At 40.5% G+C, this 17893-nt stretch overlaps 2 protein-coding genes across 5 annotated transcripts in view; one reads left to right on the forward strand and one right to left on the reverse strand.

Moving 5' to 3' along the window:
- LOC116672239 (uncharacterized) overlaps nucleotides 1-17835 on the forward strand; it is a 19314-nt gene extending 1479 nt beyond the window's left edge. The window contains exon 2 of the mRNA XM_032503945.1: nucleotides 16837-17835. Coding sequence (XP_032359836.1) covers nucleotides 16837-17441 — 605 coding nt within the window. The 3' untranslated portion in view covers nucleotides 17442-17835. The remainder of the gene's footprint in view (nucleotides 1-16836) is intronic.
- Nucleotides 1-17893, reverse strand: part of prtfdc1a (phosphoribosyl transferase domain containing 1a) — a 33868-nt gene that overhangs the window by 14519 nt on the left and 1456 nt on the right. The window lies entirely within an intron of this gene.

The following is a 17893-nucleotide window of genomic DNA, read 5'->3' on the forward strand; positions in this document are numbered from 1 at the left end:
GGGTAGATTTATTTTGTCACATATAACAGGTTATATGATTGAAGTATAAATTGAGTTTGTAACTCCCTTCTTCATAGCAGAAATATACGTATTATACGTGGTAGCAATATAAAAATGGTAAACAGACATAACTAAAATTCAGGGAGCAGGCTGGGATGAATTAGGTTTGAGGAGCTTGGGGGAAAAGCTGCTTGCGTCTGGTGGTGCGGCAGCAGAAACTTCTATCACCTTCCCAGAAGGCAGCAGGGTGATGAGGCTGTGGTGGGGGGGGTACTCGTCCTTTAGGTCCTTTGGGCTCTGCGTAGGCACCTCACTCCCTGATATACTGATGCTGGGAAATGTGGTACCAATGATCTTCTGAGCAGTTTTAACTCCCGCTGCAGAGCCCTTAGGTCTGGTCCTGGTCCTGGGCCGTGCCACATCCATGCAGTTTGGGATGTTTCCAGTCAGGATGCTTTCTATGCTCTCTCTAAAAGCTGACAATAACTTGGCGTGGGAATTGGCCTTCTTATACTTCCTCAAGAAAATACAGTCATTCTTGAGCTTTCTTCACCAGCGCAGAGATGTGAGCGACCATGTCAGGTTCTCGTGATGCGGATTCCCAGGAACTTGGAACTATCACTGTTTCCACCGAGCACCACTGATGTAGTCAGGAGTGTGTGTAGTTTTATTTTAAGAGGCTGTTGTTGGGGGGCTGTTAAATTCGAGTTATGTTATCTGGTGCTGACCATTTGTGGTAATTTTAGGCAAATAATAAATTATTAACTTGTTCAAATTTTTTCTATTATGTTCACTTGCAGAATAGTTAGTTTAGTTGAAATGTCCCTTTGTTGTTAATCTATTGTTATTTTATGCAAATAATAAATGAATCAATTTATTATTTTAAATGTTTAGATTATGTTCACTTGCTTGTTGTCATTACACACCACTATGAGCCACACCCCCCCACTGGACTGTAGGCCTACATGTGAGACATGTTTTAAATTTGTGAGTGTTCAGTCAACAGTCCGCAGTTATACTCAGTTTAGCACACATGGAAATCAGACAACATGACGAGAAAGAGCTCATTTTGTGTGAGTAGGCTAATGACTAAGCAGCGTGCTAAAAACGTGATTTGTGAAAGCAGTTAAAATGACAATAATGGAAGATGTTAGCTTCCAAAGTTAATGAACATAAAAACTTAATTCTCTTTCATCTCCATATGACAGCAGTTTGCACACAGCAGGCATGGTGCAACCACCTACTGGTCTGTTTTTGTATCGTTTTGAACGCCCTTGATGGTCCATTCACGTGGAGCCACGTTAAATATGAATTAATTATTTAATATAGCGCTAGCAGTAACAACTTGCACACACAGGTTCTCAGGTTACCTCGTATTACCAAACTGTATGAACCAAACAATGCGCTCATTAAACGGGGTGGTGATGTGCACGTGGATAGCTAATTATTAAATAATATAAATAACTGTAATAAACTACTGTTGCAAAACATATTTCTTTCGGCCCAGGTTCATATCAGCTATTTAGTGATTAATTTTTTTCAACGTACGTAGCCTATAACGTTAGTGAAGACACATTTACCCGTTATAAAAGCTTGGTTTTATTGTATCAGGCTATATTTACTATTACTCGGCCGAACATGTTGTCTTTTATGTAGATCTGTCAACGGAGAAATGAAAATAAGAATTTCAAAAAAAAAAAACACGGTCCGTATTTGAAATTGTGTACTGTTTTTTCGTTTTTTGACTTCAGAAACCCAAAAACGGTATGAAAGGCTCTTTTTTACCGTCTCTTTGTTTTTGGTTTGAAAAGACAAACGAAAAACGGCGGTTTTCTCGTTATTTCGTTTTGTGGTTCAAACGAAAAAAACAAACGATCAAAACGTACACGGACCGTTTTAACTCCTTGTAGGAATGTTGTACATACTGTACCTTTTGTGAAGGGGGGGTCCACATTGAGTAATGTTACAAGTCCATTTCATTTTAACTTATTTGAAGAAGAAATCTGTGGAAGCCCATTGTGTTGGGAAAAAACATCCCTAAAATAATGACTTAGTATTCATATTGACAACTTCCATCTGCAATTTTGACTTCGTATCTTAAATAAATACTTAGAGATCTTAACATAATTACTTAGTATTCAAATATAATGAATTATCTCGAAATAATGACTTGGTATTTTTAAACTCTGAGAGTACATAATTATTTTGCGATACAAAGTTATTTTGAACGTTCTCATGTTATGAAAATCTCATAATATGTAGAGAGAAGTTTTCTCGTTATTTTGAAATATTATTATATTATTTTGTAGATGCCAAGTCAATATTTTAAGAAAGTTTCTCATTATTTGCAAAATACATGTCAAATTTCCAGGAGAGCAACAAACATCTATGTTTAAAACATGTAAATTGGATAAATATGAAAAGCAACAGTTTGAGTTGGTTTTCTTGTCTGGTCTGCAAAAGCACTAACAACACACATGTAACATTTTGTTATGTTATGTTTGTGTCACAGTTCAATGGCTACCAAATAAGGCCATACGGATCAGATAAGACAAGCACTTAACTCGGGTAGAAGAATGGCCACGGGCGGGTGATCTGCTATTTTTTGAGCTCTGTCGGTTCCATTGGGGAGGAACTCTTGGCTACTCATAAAAATACAGAATCATAAGCGGATGATGATATGGCAATCGAGACCGTTGAAATCGATCGGCAGTTCGCTGCTGTGGGTTGTCGTCATGCTGGGGGGGGATGGAGTTGCAGAGGATGACGTGTCTACAGAGATGGGAAGTCCACACCAGAGACCTCAATGCTACCCTAGTGCCTTCAGGAGAAAGAACTCAAAAGAAAACGTTCCCCGGATTCCATTGCGATGAGTGATCTGGACATTCAGAGGCGGCTTCTTCGCCGATTAGAAGCAAACATGATGAGTTCTGCAGAAAGGGACCGGTGGTCATCTATGATGGACCGTTAGACTCCAAATTGAGCTGCAATGCAGCAAATTGTAGGTTCAGAGTGCCACTGACAAGACTCCACGTTACATATGGGATGCTAAAAGGGGAAGTTGTCTTTGGGCACTGAAGTAGGTGTGGTAACTAAGATTATTTTGATTAGTCTGTTGAGAATCTTTCTCTATACAATGTCCCCAATTTAAAAAATACTCAGTACAAATTCTAGAGCCTAATAGATGTTCTCATAGCTTGTTTAGCCACCAACAGCCCAAAACCCGAAGATATTCCTCCCTAAAGAAATTAGGAAATCCCTGTGAAGCTGAGAAACACGCAATATTTGGCTTCACCAATAGGAGTGGAAGGACTTAAATTGTGAAGTTATTGGTAATGATAAGCACCTGAAGCATTGGGCACTAATGTCTCTCCAATGTGTTTCGATCAGTTCCAGTTTATTGTAGTCGCAGTGCTTGATATGCTACTGCAATAACCTCTCAGATAATAAACCTGCTCATAAAAATGAGCAATAATTGTAATCTGGCCTCCAAACTTTATGGTGTGTGCAGTGTTTATTACGCTATGAGTCACCTACTTGGGGCTCTTCAGGCGGATGAACTCACCCGGGTTCTCCAGGTACTGTGTTGGAGTTGCGGCCAAGAACCTGAGGAAATCCACCAGATCGCACAGAACTTGTAGCTCCCTTCAAGACGCACAGCACCATTTGTGGCCTCAAATCCCCCTGACATAGCGGGCCAGACGCTCCACCTGCAGGAGAAATTGTGTTTAAGACAAATGCAAATGAACCAGTTAATTATTAAAAAACGTATCATTTCTTTGCAAGTTGTATCTGTGGATTATTTTTTGACCTGTTCATGAGTACCCATGTGGAAGGTAAACACTCTCTCTGTCTTCATGGTAGTTCAAGGTAGGTGACAGGTCCAGGCTGTACAGGCCAGTAATCTTTTCTGGGAACAGACCGTACTGTTAGGTGTGAAGTACAGAACTGCAGGTGTTTAAGTAATTAGGCGTGAAATTTGAGAAGTAACAGGCGAAAGTATGATTTAACAGTATTATCCATTGATAGTTGCCACCGTAGCAGCTAAAGAAACATTTTGCCCCAAAAGTGCTACAAAAATAGAATGTTTATAGTAAAGTCAGGGAAAAGTAGATTGAAAATGACGGATGGCATAAACAATGGTCATTAGCCCTTACTATCGTAGAGCTATACAGGAAACATTATACTACCATTACGTCTTGAGCTTCATTATATTGTTCTGGGTTTAGAATTAAAAGGTTCTTTAAAATCTGCGTCGTTGAATGAATCAATTCTTCTTGAAATTCCATTCAGAGAACAGAAAAACATGTTATCTTCTTACAACACTTTAACACCTCAGACTAATAATTGCACACAAAAAAAAATGGTTCTAAATCGGCATTAGATCATTTGCACTGAAAGATCTTTGTGTTTAACATACCAAATCCTTTTATCCTGCGTTGTCCATTATGGTAGTGGATAAACGGTTTCTCTGGTAGTCACGATTTACGAGAGGAACAAGCAGATCTTGTTAGCAGCACCAAAAATTACGTATAAACACTGGACCAAATAACGAAAGACTTTTCCATCTTTCTCTGAAATGTTATGTACAGAAAAAAGGTAGGACATGACGAAGAGAAACGTATAAGTCTAGGCTGGATCATTTGGGAGTAGCATCTCCTGTAACTTAGAAATCACAAGGTATTCATTTAAAACTAACATTCATCTGTTGTAACTGCTGAGCAACATTTTTAATCCGTTATTGCCAAAGAACTACTTCCAGTGTTGGCCTTCTTGTCAGCGATCATTCACTAAACAAAAGGGAAAAAAAGTCCAGATATCTGGGACGACCTGGTGCAGCGCGTGGGTGGAATCACGATTGAGGCATTTAGTAGCGTAAAAGGCAGCGTTGTTTTAGTCGCGATGAATTACAGGGATAATCAGCTTCATGTGACAAAATGTTGGCATGTGGCCACATCACGGGCCACTGCCGGAGAATGAAAACAACAACAACAACAAGTCGGTGCTAGTTTCTATGCAGTTAACTTATTACAGTCAGGATTAAAGGAGTTTAGGGACACTCTTCTCTACAGCCTACACAGTCAACCTATTTCTATTGTTCTCTAAGAAATTCCATAAGGAAGGCGAGAGAAGGTTGAAAAAAAGGAACAGAGACTAATATGTTATTTTCTCAAGCTCAAATTAATATCTCTCCAAAGTTACTTTAAACTAATGTAATATTTAGGAAAGAGTACATTACTTTAAAAAGATTAGCAGTAGACTTAAGAATTGCATTTGTTCACTCAATGACTGGTAAGACGGCTATAATTTGTTATGATTTACATGTTCCCCAGAAAGTAATTTGGAATGATTTTTTTTTCGTTTTCGCAGTCTTATTGTCATATGACAGATAATGAGAATTTACAAAAACATCATTCGAGTCTACTAAAAGGCTCATTTGGTATTAGAAGTAAGGGTGGGTGGTCTCAAGACATGCAGTACATCTGATTAATCCCGTTTTTTTATTGTCCTAGTTATTGGTATGTAAATGGTCTTGACCTCTCAAGAGGTGATGTCGTTTTCTCAGTGCCATAGCCACTTCGAGACGCTGCTTCTGGGACCTTCTTGGACAGGTGTCTGTGACGAGTGAGAGGCCTGGTACTCGTGGTGCAGCTCGTCCCAGTCTTCTTCAGGCCCTGCATGGTGACACCACCAAGGGGAAACCCATCATCATCACAATAAACTATAGCATGATAATATTCCAGGATTCAAAGCTTTATGTAGAAAACAAGCCATCAAGTCCAAGGTATTTAGTATAGACCTCCAGAAGAACCCAAGACACTGCTTTAAGAAATATTTTAAATACCTTTAATCACCAGCACAATTTAAATAGAAATAGACTATGTATGTTTGGACGGCAAAGGGTTAAGTTCTCCAATGTTGGTAAGTGGTGAAATATTGCCAGCGTGTGTTGAGTAATCATGAGCTCCTATAGTGTGGAGCAGTAGCTCAGAAATACAGCATAGGATTAAAGGAATTCGGTTGATTTAACACGTAATCTGTTGTATAATCGGAGTGCTGTCAGTAGAGAGAAAAATAGACAACGGTGCCGTTACACCGTGTTATCCTCCTGCTTGGTTAGCACCAACAGGCTTAAACAGGGCACGTTTTTAAAAGCGCGTTAGCACTCTAACATATTCAAAATGTCATTCAAGTGTCTATCATGTGCAGTGATTCCTTCGAGGGAACACAGCAAATCTGACTGCAGTAGATGTGACAGAAAGGCATAAAAGTTAATAAATATCTTGATTTATCTGTTTTCAGTCCACACTAGTTAATTGTCGAACTCATAAAACAATATTCCAAAATGTATTTTCACAAAAAACGATTTGCGCGTGTTATGTCTTTAGTCAAAGACATAACATATACATTTGTTATAATACAGTATATCTAATACATTTTGGAATATTGGATTGTATGAGTTTGACCATCGACTAGCTGGACCTCACCGGAAACAGGAAAAAAACAGAGTATGGATTAGTAGGAATACTAGTGTTTTCCTAAAAAGGATGCGGAAAATTCTCAAAGTAATTATGATTTCATTGTATGATCTGCTGCTGTTTTAGGGACAGAATTGCTACGTGCAGCCTCCGATGTGGAGTACTCCAGGACGGCTAATCGACTCATAGACAGGTGGCTCATGGTCTCCTGCTCCCCTGTTCTTTCACGTAGTTGTTTATCCTCCGAGCTCTTGCTCTCTTCATGCGCTGCTGCAGGAACACAGGTACTTCTCGTAGTGCTGGAACAAGTTACTGGAAACTTTAGACAATATGTTTACGGTGAACCAACAAAATATCAAAACAGGTCCCAAAGGAAGATATTTCTCAATAAATGGGGACTTTCCTCTAGGTTTTTTATGTGCTACTTTATGTAAATTCAGTTTTTCCTAAACGTATCCGACTGTTGTAGCTGACGTTGCAAACAATGTCTTTCATTTTTTTTGTGTGAAATTATAAAATTAGAAGTCTGGTCTTAAACCTGCGAACTTCTAATTTTAATGCCTTACATATTGTACGTTCTTTTACACCACAGTGCTCCTTCTCTATGTCAAGTATTTTTACAATTCAAAAGTTTTAAGTTTTATGTCTTCACATTTTTTCTATGATTGTGTCACTCTTTTCTGTGTTGTGTTTTTATCTTGAATTGACTCATGTTCGTGAAAAGAGGGCGCCCCTAAATGATCTTTCGAGGGTAAAAAAATGTTAATATTGTGGGGGGAAAAAAAAACACCTTTTTCTTGATGTATTGGGGACAAGTCCTGAATTCTCAGCAAGCTGCTTGTGTCCCTTACTGTGTCCACCCAAGGTAGGCTGAGGTTTCAGGCACCACTGTAGCTGTCTTATAAAGCTCTCTTGGTTGAATGCCATAGGGGTTGTCTGTTCGCCAGAACGGCTGGTTTCTTCACATGCAGGTGCTACGACCCCATTCGAAAACGTCTGGCTTGAAAGAACATATAAAATATAGTTAAATACAATCAGTTAAAAGATGCACACACACTTCAAATGATCTAAGAAGAAACTCACTTTCAGGAAATTTGGCGTCTTTTGAATGCTTTGAGGTATTTCTCTGGGGAAGGCACCTCTACTTTGCTGGTCCCATCGTCCTCATTGCTCTGACCGAAGTTTTCAAGAAAACTGCCGGCGCTACTTGGACATACCTTAGATGCAGCGCTTGGAGAAAATGATCACAGACTGAAGTTTAATTTGAATTACTTTACTTTTACATGCCACAAACGCACATTTCTAAATAAAGCCCAATGTAAGCGATCAGACATAAGAGACTTTTGAGACAATTGCTATCCATCTATTTAGTTTGTCCAGTAAAGTCACGTTATAGATGAGATGAAATTGTCTTTCCCTGGTCCTGGTGCAAACAAAGAATAAAATAATCAACACAAAGTACAAGCAGTGCCAATAATGGAAAAATACAAATATAGCGTTAAGCAACGTTAGTCCTCTAAACAAATGTGAAGTGACTAGCAATAAATAGCAGTAGTTAAAAGGCTTCTGAGCGATATTATTTAACAAGTGCAAGTTATCCAGTATTCCTATGGCCTACGATACACTTACTTGCTTTGTTCCGTGTCAGATATGTAAATTGAGGGCCAATTCACAGCTAAGCAACTTGAGGCGTCCTCTGTGTAATTATTGTTTTAGCAACCTTTACCACACTTTCTAACGTTAGTAGTTAGCTGGTCTGACCTGACTATGGTAATTTAGCTAGCTAGTGGATAAGGTTGTAACCAGATACGTTAACGCAAAACATAACGTTAGCCATCTATAACCCGCTAGGTACTAGCTAACTATACGTTAGCGTAAGGTACCTTTGCGGTTTTTCACTATGAAACCTCTTCCTTTGGGATGAGATTGTAGACGCTTTCTGGTGGGGTACACAACTGTAGACATTTTAAATGGTTCCAACAAGCCGAATGATTTTAATATCGGTATTAAGTCCACCTAACGCTTAGCACCTAAGTAAGTTAACTCGAACGAGCTAACGTCAGCTAACACTAAAAATGATCTGGATTTGTTGTGACAACACGTCCCGTACAGTTGCTAGGCAACCGGTGGAAGCAAATGTTGCATTTCGGACCTTAGTTAAAGCGATAATTAAAGTATCCGAGCAGTCAATATGTAAAGTTCAAGATTTTGGGTTTAGTTTACATTTAGAGCACCCACTGTTCCAACACAACTATATTAGGCAGTACATAACGTTAGCATTTCATTTTCACGTGAATATGAGTTGTACTTCTAGCAATTCGGAACACTGAAGTGTCAACGTTCCGAGAATAATTTGAATGTAGCACTAAGGTCACTCGTGTATCCTACCGCGATGAAAACAATTTGGGGGTGCTCTTATACATCGTAAATCTGTAAGCACTTAGTTATATTGCTAGTGAATAAAAAGATGAAAACACGGGTAGGCTACTGTTTGTTTTTGCAACGGATATCGGTGAGCCACTGACATTCATCAATTTGTCCCTCCAGGCTGACCGTAGTGTTGTGGACTAACTGGAATAGACGTTGTGGTGGGCAGAATGGTGCTTTTCCTGGTAGGTAAAGTCGTACTAGAGAATCTACTAAAATACTCATAAACGTTTATCGAGTTAGAAAATACGGAGAAGGGAACCATTCACGCTAGTGTCTGCCCATAAACAATAGCTTATAAATGTCGCTTCTTTAACTCTCTTGGCGGCACTACACGTGCAAGTAAAGCAGGGCGCTACTTGCAGCTGTAGCTCTGTGTCCAAAAAGACAAGGTGGATGGTCTCTACATAACAAAATGATTATATAATTAAAACTCTAACTGCATTTAAATGCGTCATTTGCTGTCCCTCAAGGGGTTTACTGAGTGCATTGAGAATCTGTTAGATGTACCTGAGCCTTTCAACATCAAATCATGGCTCTCCACCAAGCGCTCCCTGCGGGGGACAAGAACATCCGCTTAATGGTGCTCCTGGAGCAGGGAAACCACATGGGAAGGTAGTGGCCCAAAGACTTAGGACTACCTGTAGTTGAGTTGTGGAGATGCTTGTGAGACGACGTGGAAGATGCTGTGGTTGCCAAGCTGGCAGCAGTTGGCGGATGAGCGTTTATGAGGAAGAAGGCCAGGCTTTGTGTAACTTCTCTGTCTCTGGGTGTGTGTTTCACTGACAGGCTACACCTCATGCTGCAGCCATGCAACACGTCAAAGAATCGGACTGGTAATCTACTGGATGGACAGTGAAGTACACATCAACAGACTCGCCAGGTATGAGGTGAATAGGATAGTAGGCCAGGAGGCAGAGACCCATCAGGGACATTCTGCGTTACAGGAAACAGTTTTATGAGAAATGGCTTGACGTGCAGGTGTTGTGTGGCAAAGGAGACACGGGGGAGGAAGTGCGGAGAAGGTTGTGAAAGCTAGGAGAGATGATCAGAACCCACAGCTGCAGAAACCTAGTGTCAACCAGGAGACAGTGTGGCATTGTCCAAACAGACAACATACTTAGTGTGGTGTAGTTGAGGGACTGGCCACAGATGGAGGCCTCTATGTTCCCAAAAATGGCTTCCCAACATTGGTGCTCGTGAATGGTTGCGACTAGCTGATCATGTTACCCAGAACGAGCTTTAGTTTACTTTGAAAAGTGCATACAACATTGGATACTTGCTGGATCTCGAACAATGAATTCAAAGCATATGGTCTAACTTTCTAGTAGGGCACGTAGCACCTGTAAAACATCTCATTCACAATCAGTTGTTCAGGAGCTCTCCATGCCCCACGCGCCTCATTTAAAGACTCGCTTGCAGCTGATGCCCCACGCTCTCGCCTACTGCTCCCACAGATGTGCAACTACCTCATTCTTGTAGCTACCTCTGGGGACACAGGTAGTGCAGTGCTCAAGGTCAGCGCTCCGTGGCACTACATACACCAGGAGAGCGGTTGCTGAGTGTTTTTCCAGAGGAAGCGTGAGGTGAGATTCGAAGCTCAGAGACGAGATACGGGGAGGGCACGCCAGGCGATCAGCGGTCCTGTCAGACTTTGAATCTGTCAGAGAACCATAAAGAGGATGTTGGGAGAGTGTGGGCTCACCGGGCACTCTCGCTGTAGAGTACCGCACAGTCTCAGCACCGCCAACTCCATCAACTGGGCGCGGTGTGTTGCCACAGGTGGGTTGATCACCAAGAGGACCATGGATAAAGACCACTTCACTGCAGACATTTGACTTATATAGCTAAGACAAAGCTCAGATGTTACTAGTTTTATGTTATTTTTTCTTATTTGCCACATAGACTGCGTAAAATCCATAAATGGCAAAACAAAGAAATGTCAGGAGATGTCACACGCGCGTTATCACAACAAACTTTTATGTGAGAAAAACAAACAACAAAAGCTGAAAACGAGGAAGAAAGAAAACTAAGTCAACATAGTTTAAAAAAAAAATACACCATACAAAAATCACAACGGAAAATTACACAAAATGAGCAGACAAGTACAACCATCCAGCGAAGCAATCCAATTAAAACAATGGAATACATGACAAACGAGACAGGAAACAAAAAGAGATAAGAGTCAAGAATGTCAAGAAATAATTAGACATACATGAAAGTGGGGGTAATTTTCTTTTTAAAAGTTTGCAAAAGAAACCAAGCTCTTGATAATTACTACATTGGGTTTAATACTGAACATGCAATTACATTTTCTTTGGACCAATCCGTTGATTGTTTTTGACAATAATGAATGTAGGCTATGACAGTTCATATGCTAACAATTCATAAGTGCACATCATTTCCAAGAGGTAAGGCCCAGCCGTAAGTGTGTAGTTGTGAGTATCAAATTGATTCGGAAACTTGTCCTTTTTTATTAAATATTTACCACAAATGTTTCTCCTTGGCAGGTGGTTTACCATTCTCCTCGGGCTATCTGATTAGCAGAGACGGTGTTATCAAGTTCGGTGAGCCCATTGATGTTTGCATCCCTTATGGTACTGTTGGCAATGCCATGTCACGCCTGGTACGCCAAGAAATGGGCATCCGATAAGAAAAGTAATCTGCGCGCCAACCACAACCGCCTCATCACGGACTTACACCACAGGCGAGTACGATCTCGGGGACGGCCTCTGATGCTTCCCACATCCCCGGCTAAGTAGCTGAAGTCCAACTTGAGAGGTTTATCTACCGTCTCAAATGTGAGACAGCCTCTTGGAAGGAGGGTTCACACGCCAGACAGACAGCAGCACTTTCAGGTTCTGAGACTATCCTTGGCGGATTGCAGCAGGACGTGACGGCGCCGTGTGGTGCTCGGAAGATGATCTGCTGTGCCGCCATCAGCAAGCGTTCACACACAGACGGGTACATCATGGACACCACACACCGCCGTTGCTAAAGTGGGTGGCCGATAGGCTGCAGGGACGGTTGTGCCCGCGTAGTGCTGTTTCCATGCTCACTATGGAAAATTTGCTCCCGCGGTGTCGAAGCCTTACCAAATCCAAAATATCCTGAGGATCCCCTGAGCAGTGAGGAGCTCGGATCGACTGCATCCAGACCTGAAATCACAGAGACATGATGAAATGCCTGGAGAAAAGTGGCAGGAGGGGACACACCGTTGCAGGCTGAGTACAGTGGTTAGTAGAAGAAGTGAGAGAGCATGTACACGACTCCTCTGAAAGTCAGTAGGATATTTTAGCTTTTTGTAATGTCCACTCACACTTAACGTTTCTGTAATCGAAATTATTTACAAAAAACTTATTTTTCACAGAACGTTTGTATCGCTGTGCTCTTCATCAATAAAAGAATGGATCATGTCACTCTGATTATAGTACCGCCCAAAACTCCATTTATAGCCTATTGAGGCTATTGATTATCTAAATTAATCCAGAGCCCTGGTCCACTAGATGGGGATGTACTTCCTGACACTGTGGACTCACTGCTGCAGATTGCAGTATGGTATGTTGTAGGGGGGATAACGACTATGGCTAGTCAGGAGGTCAAAAAACAAGAAAAAGTGTGAAATCATATGTGCGTCGTGAGATAATATATTAATGTTAAGGTATGCTCATGCATTGTACTGTAGCAAACACTATTTGCTGTGTATTCCTCATATCTGTCAAGGATGTGGTGTTTTGATATAATTCTAGGATTATTAAACACAACGTTTTATTACCTCATCCTCTTGCATTACTTAACCTTTCTCTGCGGAGTGGAGGGTAGCTGAAGGGCTATCAAAGCTGCACGGTTAGATCTCACAGTGGCATTAAAATACAGCTAATGAATGATCTCTGCAGTCCGCTAATGCTAGGTGAAGCTAAGCAGCCGGTACAGTACTCCAATCAGTGTCCACTGACTCATTAACTACCTACTGAAGGTAGAAAGGGATTTTTTTTTCAAAAACACATGTCTGTTCCTCTTTTTTCATGTGCTTCTCAGACTGCTAACATTCCAGGATGCAGTCTCAATAAGATTGTAAGATTTTATTTGTCTTGAGAATAACAAAAGGGGGAAATATTGCAGATTTTCAGGAGGCAAGGCTACTCACAGGACTTTGAGCACACCCCAAATCATAAATCATATGGCAAAATTTTGGCTTGTTACTTTGGTGTATTAGGGCTTTCTGTAACAGCTCTTGGTCTCAACCAAGACAGTTGCTCTTTGCAGACATCTGTCAGAAAGAAACACCCCAACCTCCAACGTCACACCCATCCATAACAGGAGAGAGCAGAATGACTCTGTCTCTGTGGCTCATCGTCGCGTCATTAAACTCCAGGTGCAGCCTCAGAAGCACGGAAAGAGGAGGGCAGAAGCATATTTCATAGATCTCCAGGATAGCTTATGACCGCAGTTGCTAAATAGATGGACAGTAGCCAGATTTGACAAGCACCTTGCTGCAGTCTTTGATCTGGAACACTGTTCTTTAAGTCTTTGCAAGACTGAGGGGAAAAAATGTTTTCTTCAGTATTTTTAACTGTAAAAGTAGCTTATTTGAGAACAGGAAGAATGCCGCTCTGTGGTTTGACGTGATCATGCTCTGTACAGTCTGGAGCTTGGTGTAGTGAATGGAAAAAGGTGGCAGGGACATCAAGATAAATTACAAAATAGTTTTTTGGAATCAGGCAAATTTTCTAATACCCTCTGACTACAAGGTATTTCCATGCACATGGATGAGAGATCACTTTTATTATATGAAGAATTCTGCTTGCTCCCCCCTTTCTGTGGTCTGTGATGGCTCACTGTGAGCATTTGGCCTTATTAATCAAGCTGTTGACAGGTGCATGTGAGGAATGGGTGAGGAAAGCGTCTGAAGAGGGAGGAGGTGTAATGTGTGTGTGTGTGTGTGTGTGAGAGAGAGAATTGGTGAGGGAAAGGAGGCCAGCTGTGCTCGGCACATAGTGGCCCAAGGTCTGGGTGAGCAAGGATAATTGCAGGTACCAGCCTGTTCCATCCTTAATGGGAACCTGTGGCATAATGGAAACGCTCTTTCACAGTGGAGGGGATAGAAATGGAGCGGAGGATAAGAAACGCATAGGGCAGTTTGCAAGGAGTATCTGGTGACGGGGTTGTTTGAGCCTGTGCCTCAAGGACCTGACTATAGTTCTGTTTTTCTGATTAAAAGAAGAAAGAAAGCCAAATGTAGTAAGAGATTTTGATAAACAGTATTTGGCACAGGCATTCTCAGTCTATAAATGTGGTCTTCTGGGGTTCAACATGTGTAAAAAGGATATTAAATAGTTCTTTATAATGTTTGCAGAATATTTATTTAAATAAGATTTAACAATGTGGTACACCAACATACATAAATCTGTGTTGTCTTTAGACAAAGGTGAAAAAACACTTCAGTACAATGGAATTTATGACAGCACCCACACATCACATACAATAAAAAGTGACAACTGTTGATTAAAAAAAAGCATGTCCAAAGAGTGGCTTTGCATTTCGGTACTGGGTGAGCCAAGAACGACCTAAGCCAATGTCTAAGTGGTGCTTCCCAGAAGGCAGCAGGGTGATGAGGCTGTGGCTGGGGGGGGTACTCTCCTTTAGGATCCTTTGGGCTCTGCGTATGCACCTCACTCCCTGATATTACTGATGCTCGGGAAATGGGTACCAATGATCTTCTGAGCAGTTTTAACCTCCCGCTGCAGGGCCCTTAAGGTCATGGTCCTGGTCCTGGGCCTGCACATCCCATGCCAGTTGTGGGATGGTTTCCAGTCAGGATGCTTTCTATTGCTCCTCTCTAAAAGCTGACAATAACTTGGCGTGGGAATTGGCCTTCTTATACTTCCTCAAAATACAGTCATTTTGAGCTTTCTTCACCCCGCAGAGATGTGAGACGACATGTCAGGTTCTCTGTGATGCGGATCCCAGACTTGAAACTATTCACCTGTTTCCACCTGAGCACCACTGATGTAGTCAGGAGGTGTGTGTAGTTTTTATTTTAAGAGGGCTGTTGTTGGGGGCCTGTTAATCGAGTTTGTTCATCTGTGTGACCATTGTGGTGTCATTTTAGGCAAATAATAAATTATTAACTTGTTCAATTTTTTCTATTATGTTCACTTGCAGAATAGTTAAGTTTAGTTGAAATGTCCCTTTGTGTTATCTATTGTATTTTATGCAAATAATAAATGAATCAATTTTTTATTAAATGTTTAGATTATGTTCACTTGCTTGTTGTCTATTACACACCAGCCACACCCCCCCACTGGACTGTAGGCCAATGTGAGACATGTTTTTAAATTTGTGAGTGTTACAGTCAACAGTTCACGCAGTATTATGCACACGGAAATCAGACAAACATGACGAGAAAGAGCTCATTTTGGTGAGTAGGCTAATGACTTAAGCAGCAGTGCTAAGAAACGTGATTTGTGAAAGCAGTTAAAATGACAATAATGGAAGATGTTTAGCTTTCCAAAGTTACTGAACATAAAACTTAATTTCTCTTTCATCTCCATATGACAGCAGTTTGCACACAGCAGGCATGGTGCAACACCTACTGGTCTGTTTTTGTAATCGTTTTGAACTGCCCTTGATGGTCCATTACGTGGAAGCCACGTTAAATATGAATTTAATTATTTAATATAGCGCTAGCAGTAACAACTCTGCACACACAGGTTCTCAGGTTACCCTGTATTACCAACTGTATTGAACCAAACAATGCGCTCATTAAACGGGGCTGGTGATGTGCACGTGGATAGGCTATTATTATTAAATAATATTAAATAACTGTAATAAACTACTGTTGCTAACATATTTCTTTCGGCCCAGGTTCATATCAGCCTATTTATTGATTATTTTTTCTTCTAACGTTACGTAGCCTATAACGTTAGTGAAGCACAATTTACCCGTTATAAAAGCTTGGCTTTTATTTGTATAGGCTATATTTACTATTACTTCCGGCCGACATGTCTTTCTTTTAATGTAGATCTTCAACGAGAAATGAAAATAAGAATTTCAAAAAACAAAAACGGTCCGTTATTTAAATTGGTTTACTCTCGTTTTTCGTTTTTGACTTCAGAAACCAAAACGGATGAACGGCTCCTTTTTACCGTCTCTTTGTTTTTGGTTGAAACGACAAACGAACAAACTGTGGCGTTGGGGTCTCGTATTCGTTTGTGTGGGTCCTTCCCACTCTCCCTCGTTCTTTCGTTTTGTGGTTCAAACGAAAAAACAAACGATCAAAACGTACACGGACCGTTTTTAACCTTCCTATGTAGGAATGTTGTACATACTGTACCTTTTGTGAAGGGGGGGTCCGATCATTGAGTAATGTTACAAGTCCATTTTCATTTTTAACTTATTTTGAAGAAATCTGTGGAAGCCCATTGTGATGGGGAAAAACATCCCTAAAATAATGACTTAGTATTTCATATTGACAACTTCCATCTGCAATTTTGACTTCGTATCTTAAAATAAATACTTAGTATCTTAACATAATTACTTAGTATTACAAATATAATGAATTATCTCGAAATAATGACTTTGTATTTTTAAACTTCTGAGAAATGTAATAATTATTTTGCGATACAAAGTTATTTTGAGACGTTTCTCATTATTATGAAATACATAATCATTATGTAGAGAAAGTTTCTCGTTATTTTGAAATATATTATAATTATTTTTGTAGATGCAAAGTCAATATTTTAAGAAAGTTTCTCATTATTTTGCAATACTATGTCAAATTTCCAGGAGCAACAAACATCTATGTTAAAACATGTAAAATTGGATAAATATGAAAAGCAACAGTTTGAGTTGGTTTTCTTGTCTGGTCTGCAAAAGCACTAACAACACACATGTAACTATTTTGTTATGTTATGTTTTGTGTTCACAGTTCAATTGGCTACCAAAATTAAGGCCATACGGATCAGATACAGACAAGCACTTAACTCGGGTAGAAGAAATGGCCACGGGCGGGTGATCCTGCTATTTTTTGAGCTCTGTCGGTCCATTTGGGGAGGAACTCTTGCTACTCATGCAAAATACCAGAATATCAAGACGGATGATGATATGGCAATCGAGACCGTGAAATCGATCGGCAGTTCGTCTGATGCTGGGTTGTCGTCCATGCTGGGGGGGGATGGAGTTGCAGAGGATGACGTGTCTACAGAGATTGTGGGAAGTCCACACCAGAGACTCAATGCTACCCCTAGTGCCTTCAGGAGAAAGAAACTCAAAAGAAAACTGTCCACGGATTCCATTGCAGATGATGATCTGGACATTCAGAGGCGGCTTCTTCGCCGATTAGAAGCAAACCATGATGAGTTCATGCAGAAAATGGACCGGTGGTCATCTATGATGGACCGTATGAACTCCAATATTGAGCTGCTAATGCAGCACATTGTAGGTTCAGGTGCCACTGACAAGACTCCACGTTACATATGGGATGCTAAAAATGGGGAAGTGTCTTTGGTGCATGAATGTAGGTGTGGTAACTAAAGATTATTTTGATTAGTCTGTTGAGAATCTTTTCTATAAAATGTCCCAATTTTAAAAAAATACTCAGTACAAATTTCTAGAGCCTAACTTAGATGTTCTCAAATAGCTTGTTTAGCCCACCTAACAGCCCAAAACCCGAAGATATTCCATCCCTAAAGAAAATTAGGAAATCCCTGTGAAGCTGAGAAACAGCAAATATTTGGCTTTCCACTCAAAGGAGTGGAAAGGACTTAAATTGTAGAAGTTATTGGTAATGATAAGCACCTGAAATGCATGGGGCACTAAATGTCTCTCCAATATGTGTTTCTGTAATCAGTTCCAGTTTATTGTAGGTCAGGTGCTTGATATCTGCTATGCAATAACCTCTCAGATAATACACCTGCTCATAAAATGAGCATAATTGTAATCTGGCCTCCTTAACTTTATGGTGTGTAGCAGTGTTTTATTACGCT

This window comes from Etheostoma spectabile, chromosome 22 (genome assembly GCF_008692095.1).
Source record: "Etheostoma spectabile isolate EspeVRDwgs_2016 chromosome 22, UIUC_Espe_1.0, whole genome shotgun sequence".
In the NCBI taxonomy this organism is placed as follows: Eukaryota; Metazoa; Chordata; class Actinopteri; order Perciformes; family Percidae; genus Etheostoma; species Etheostoma spectabile.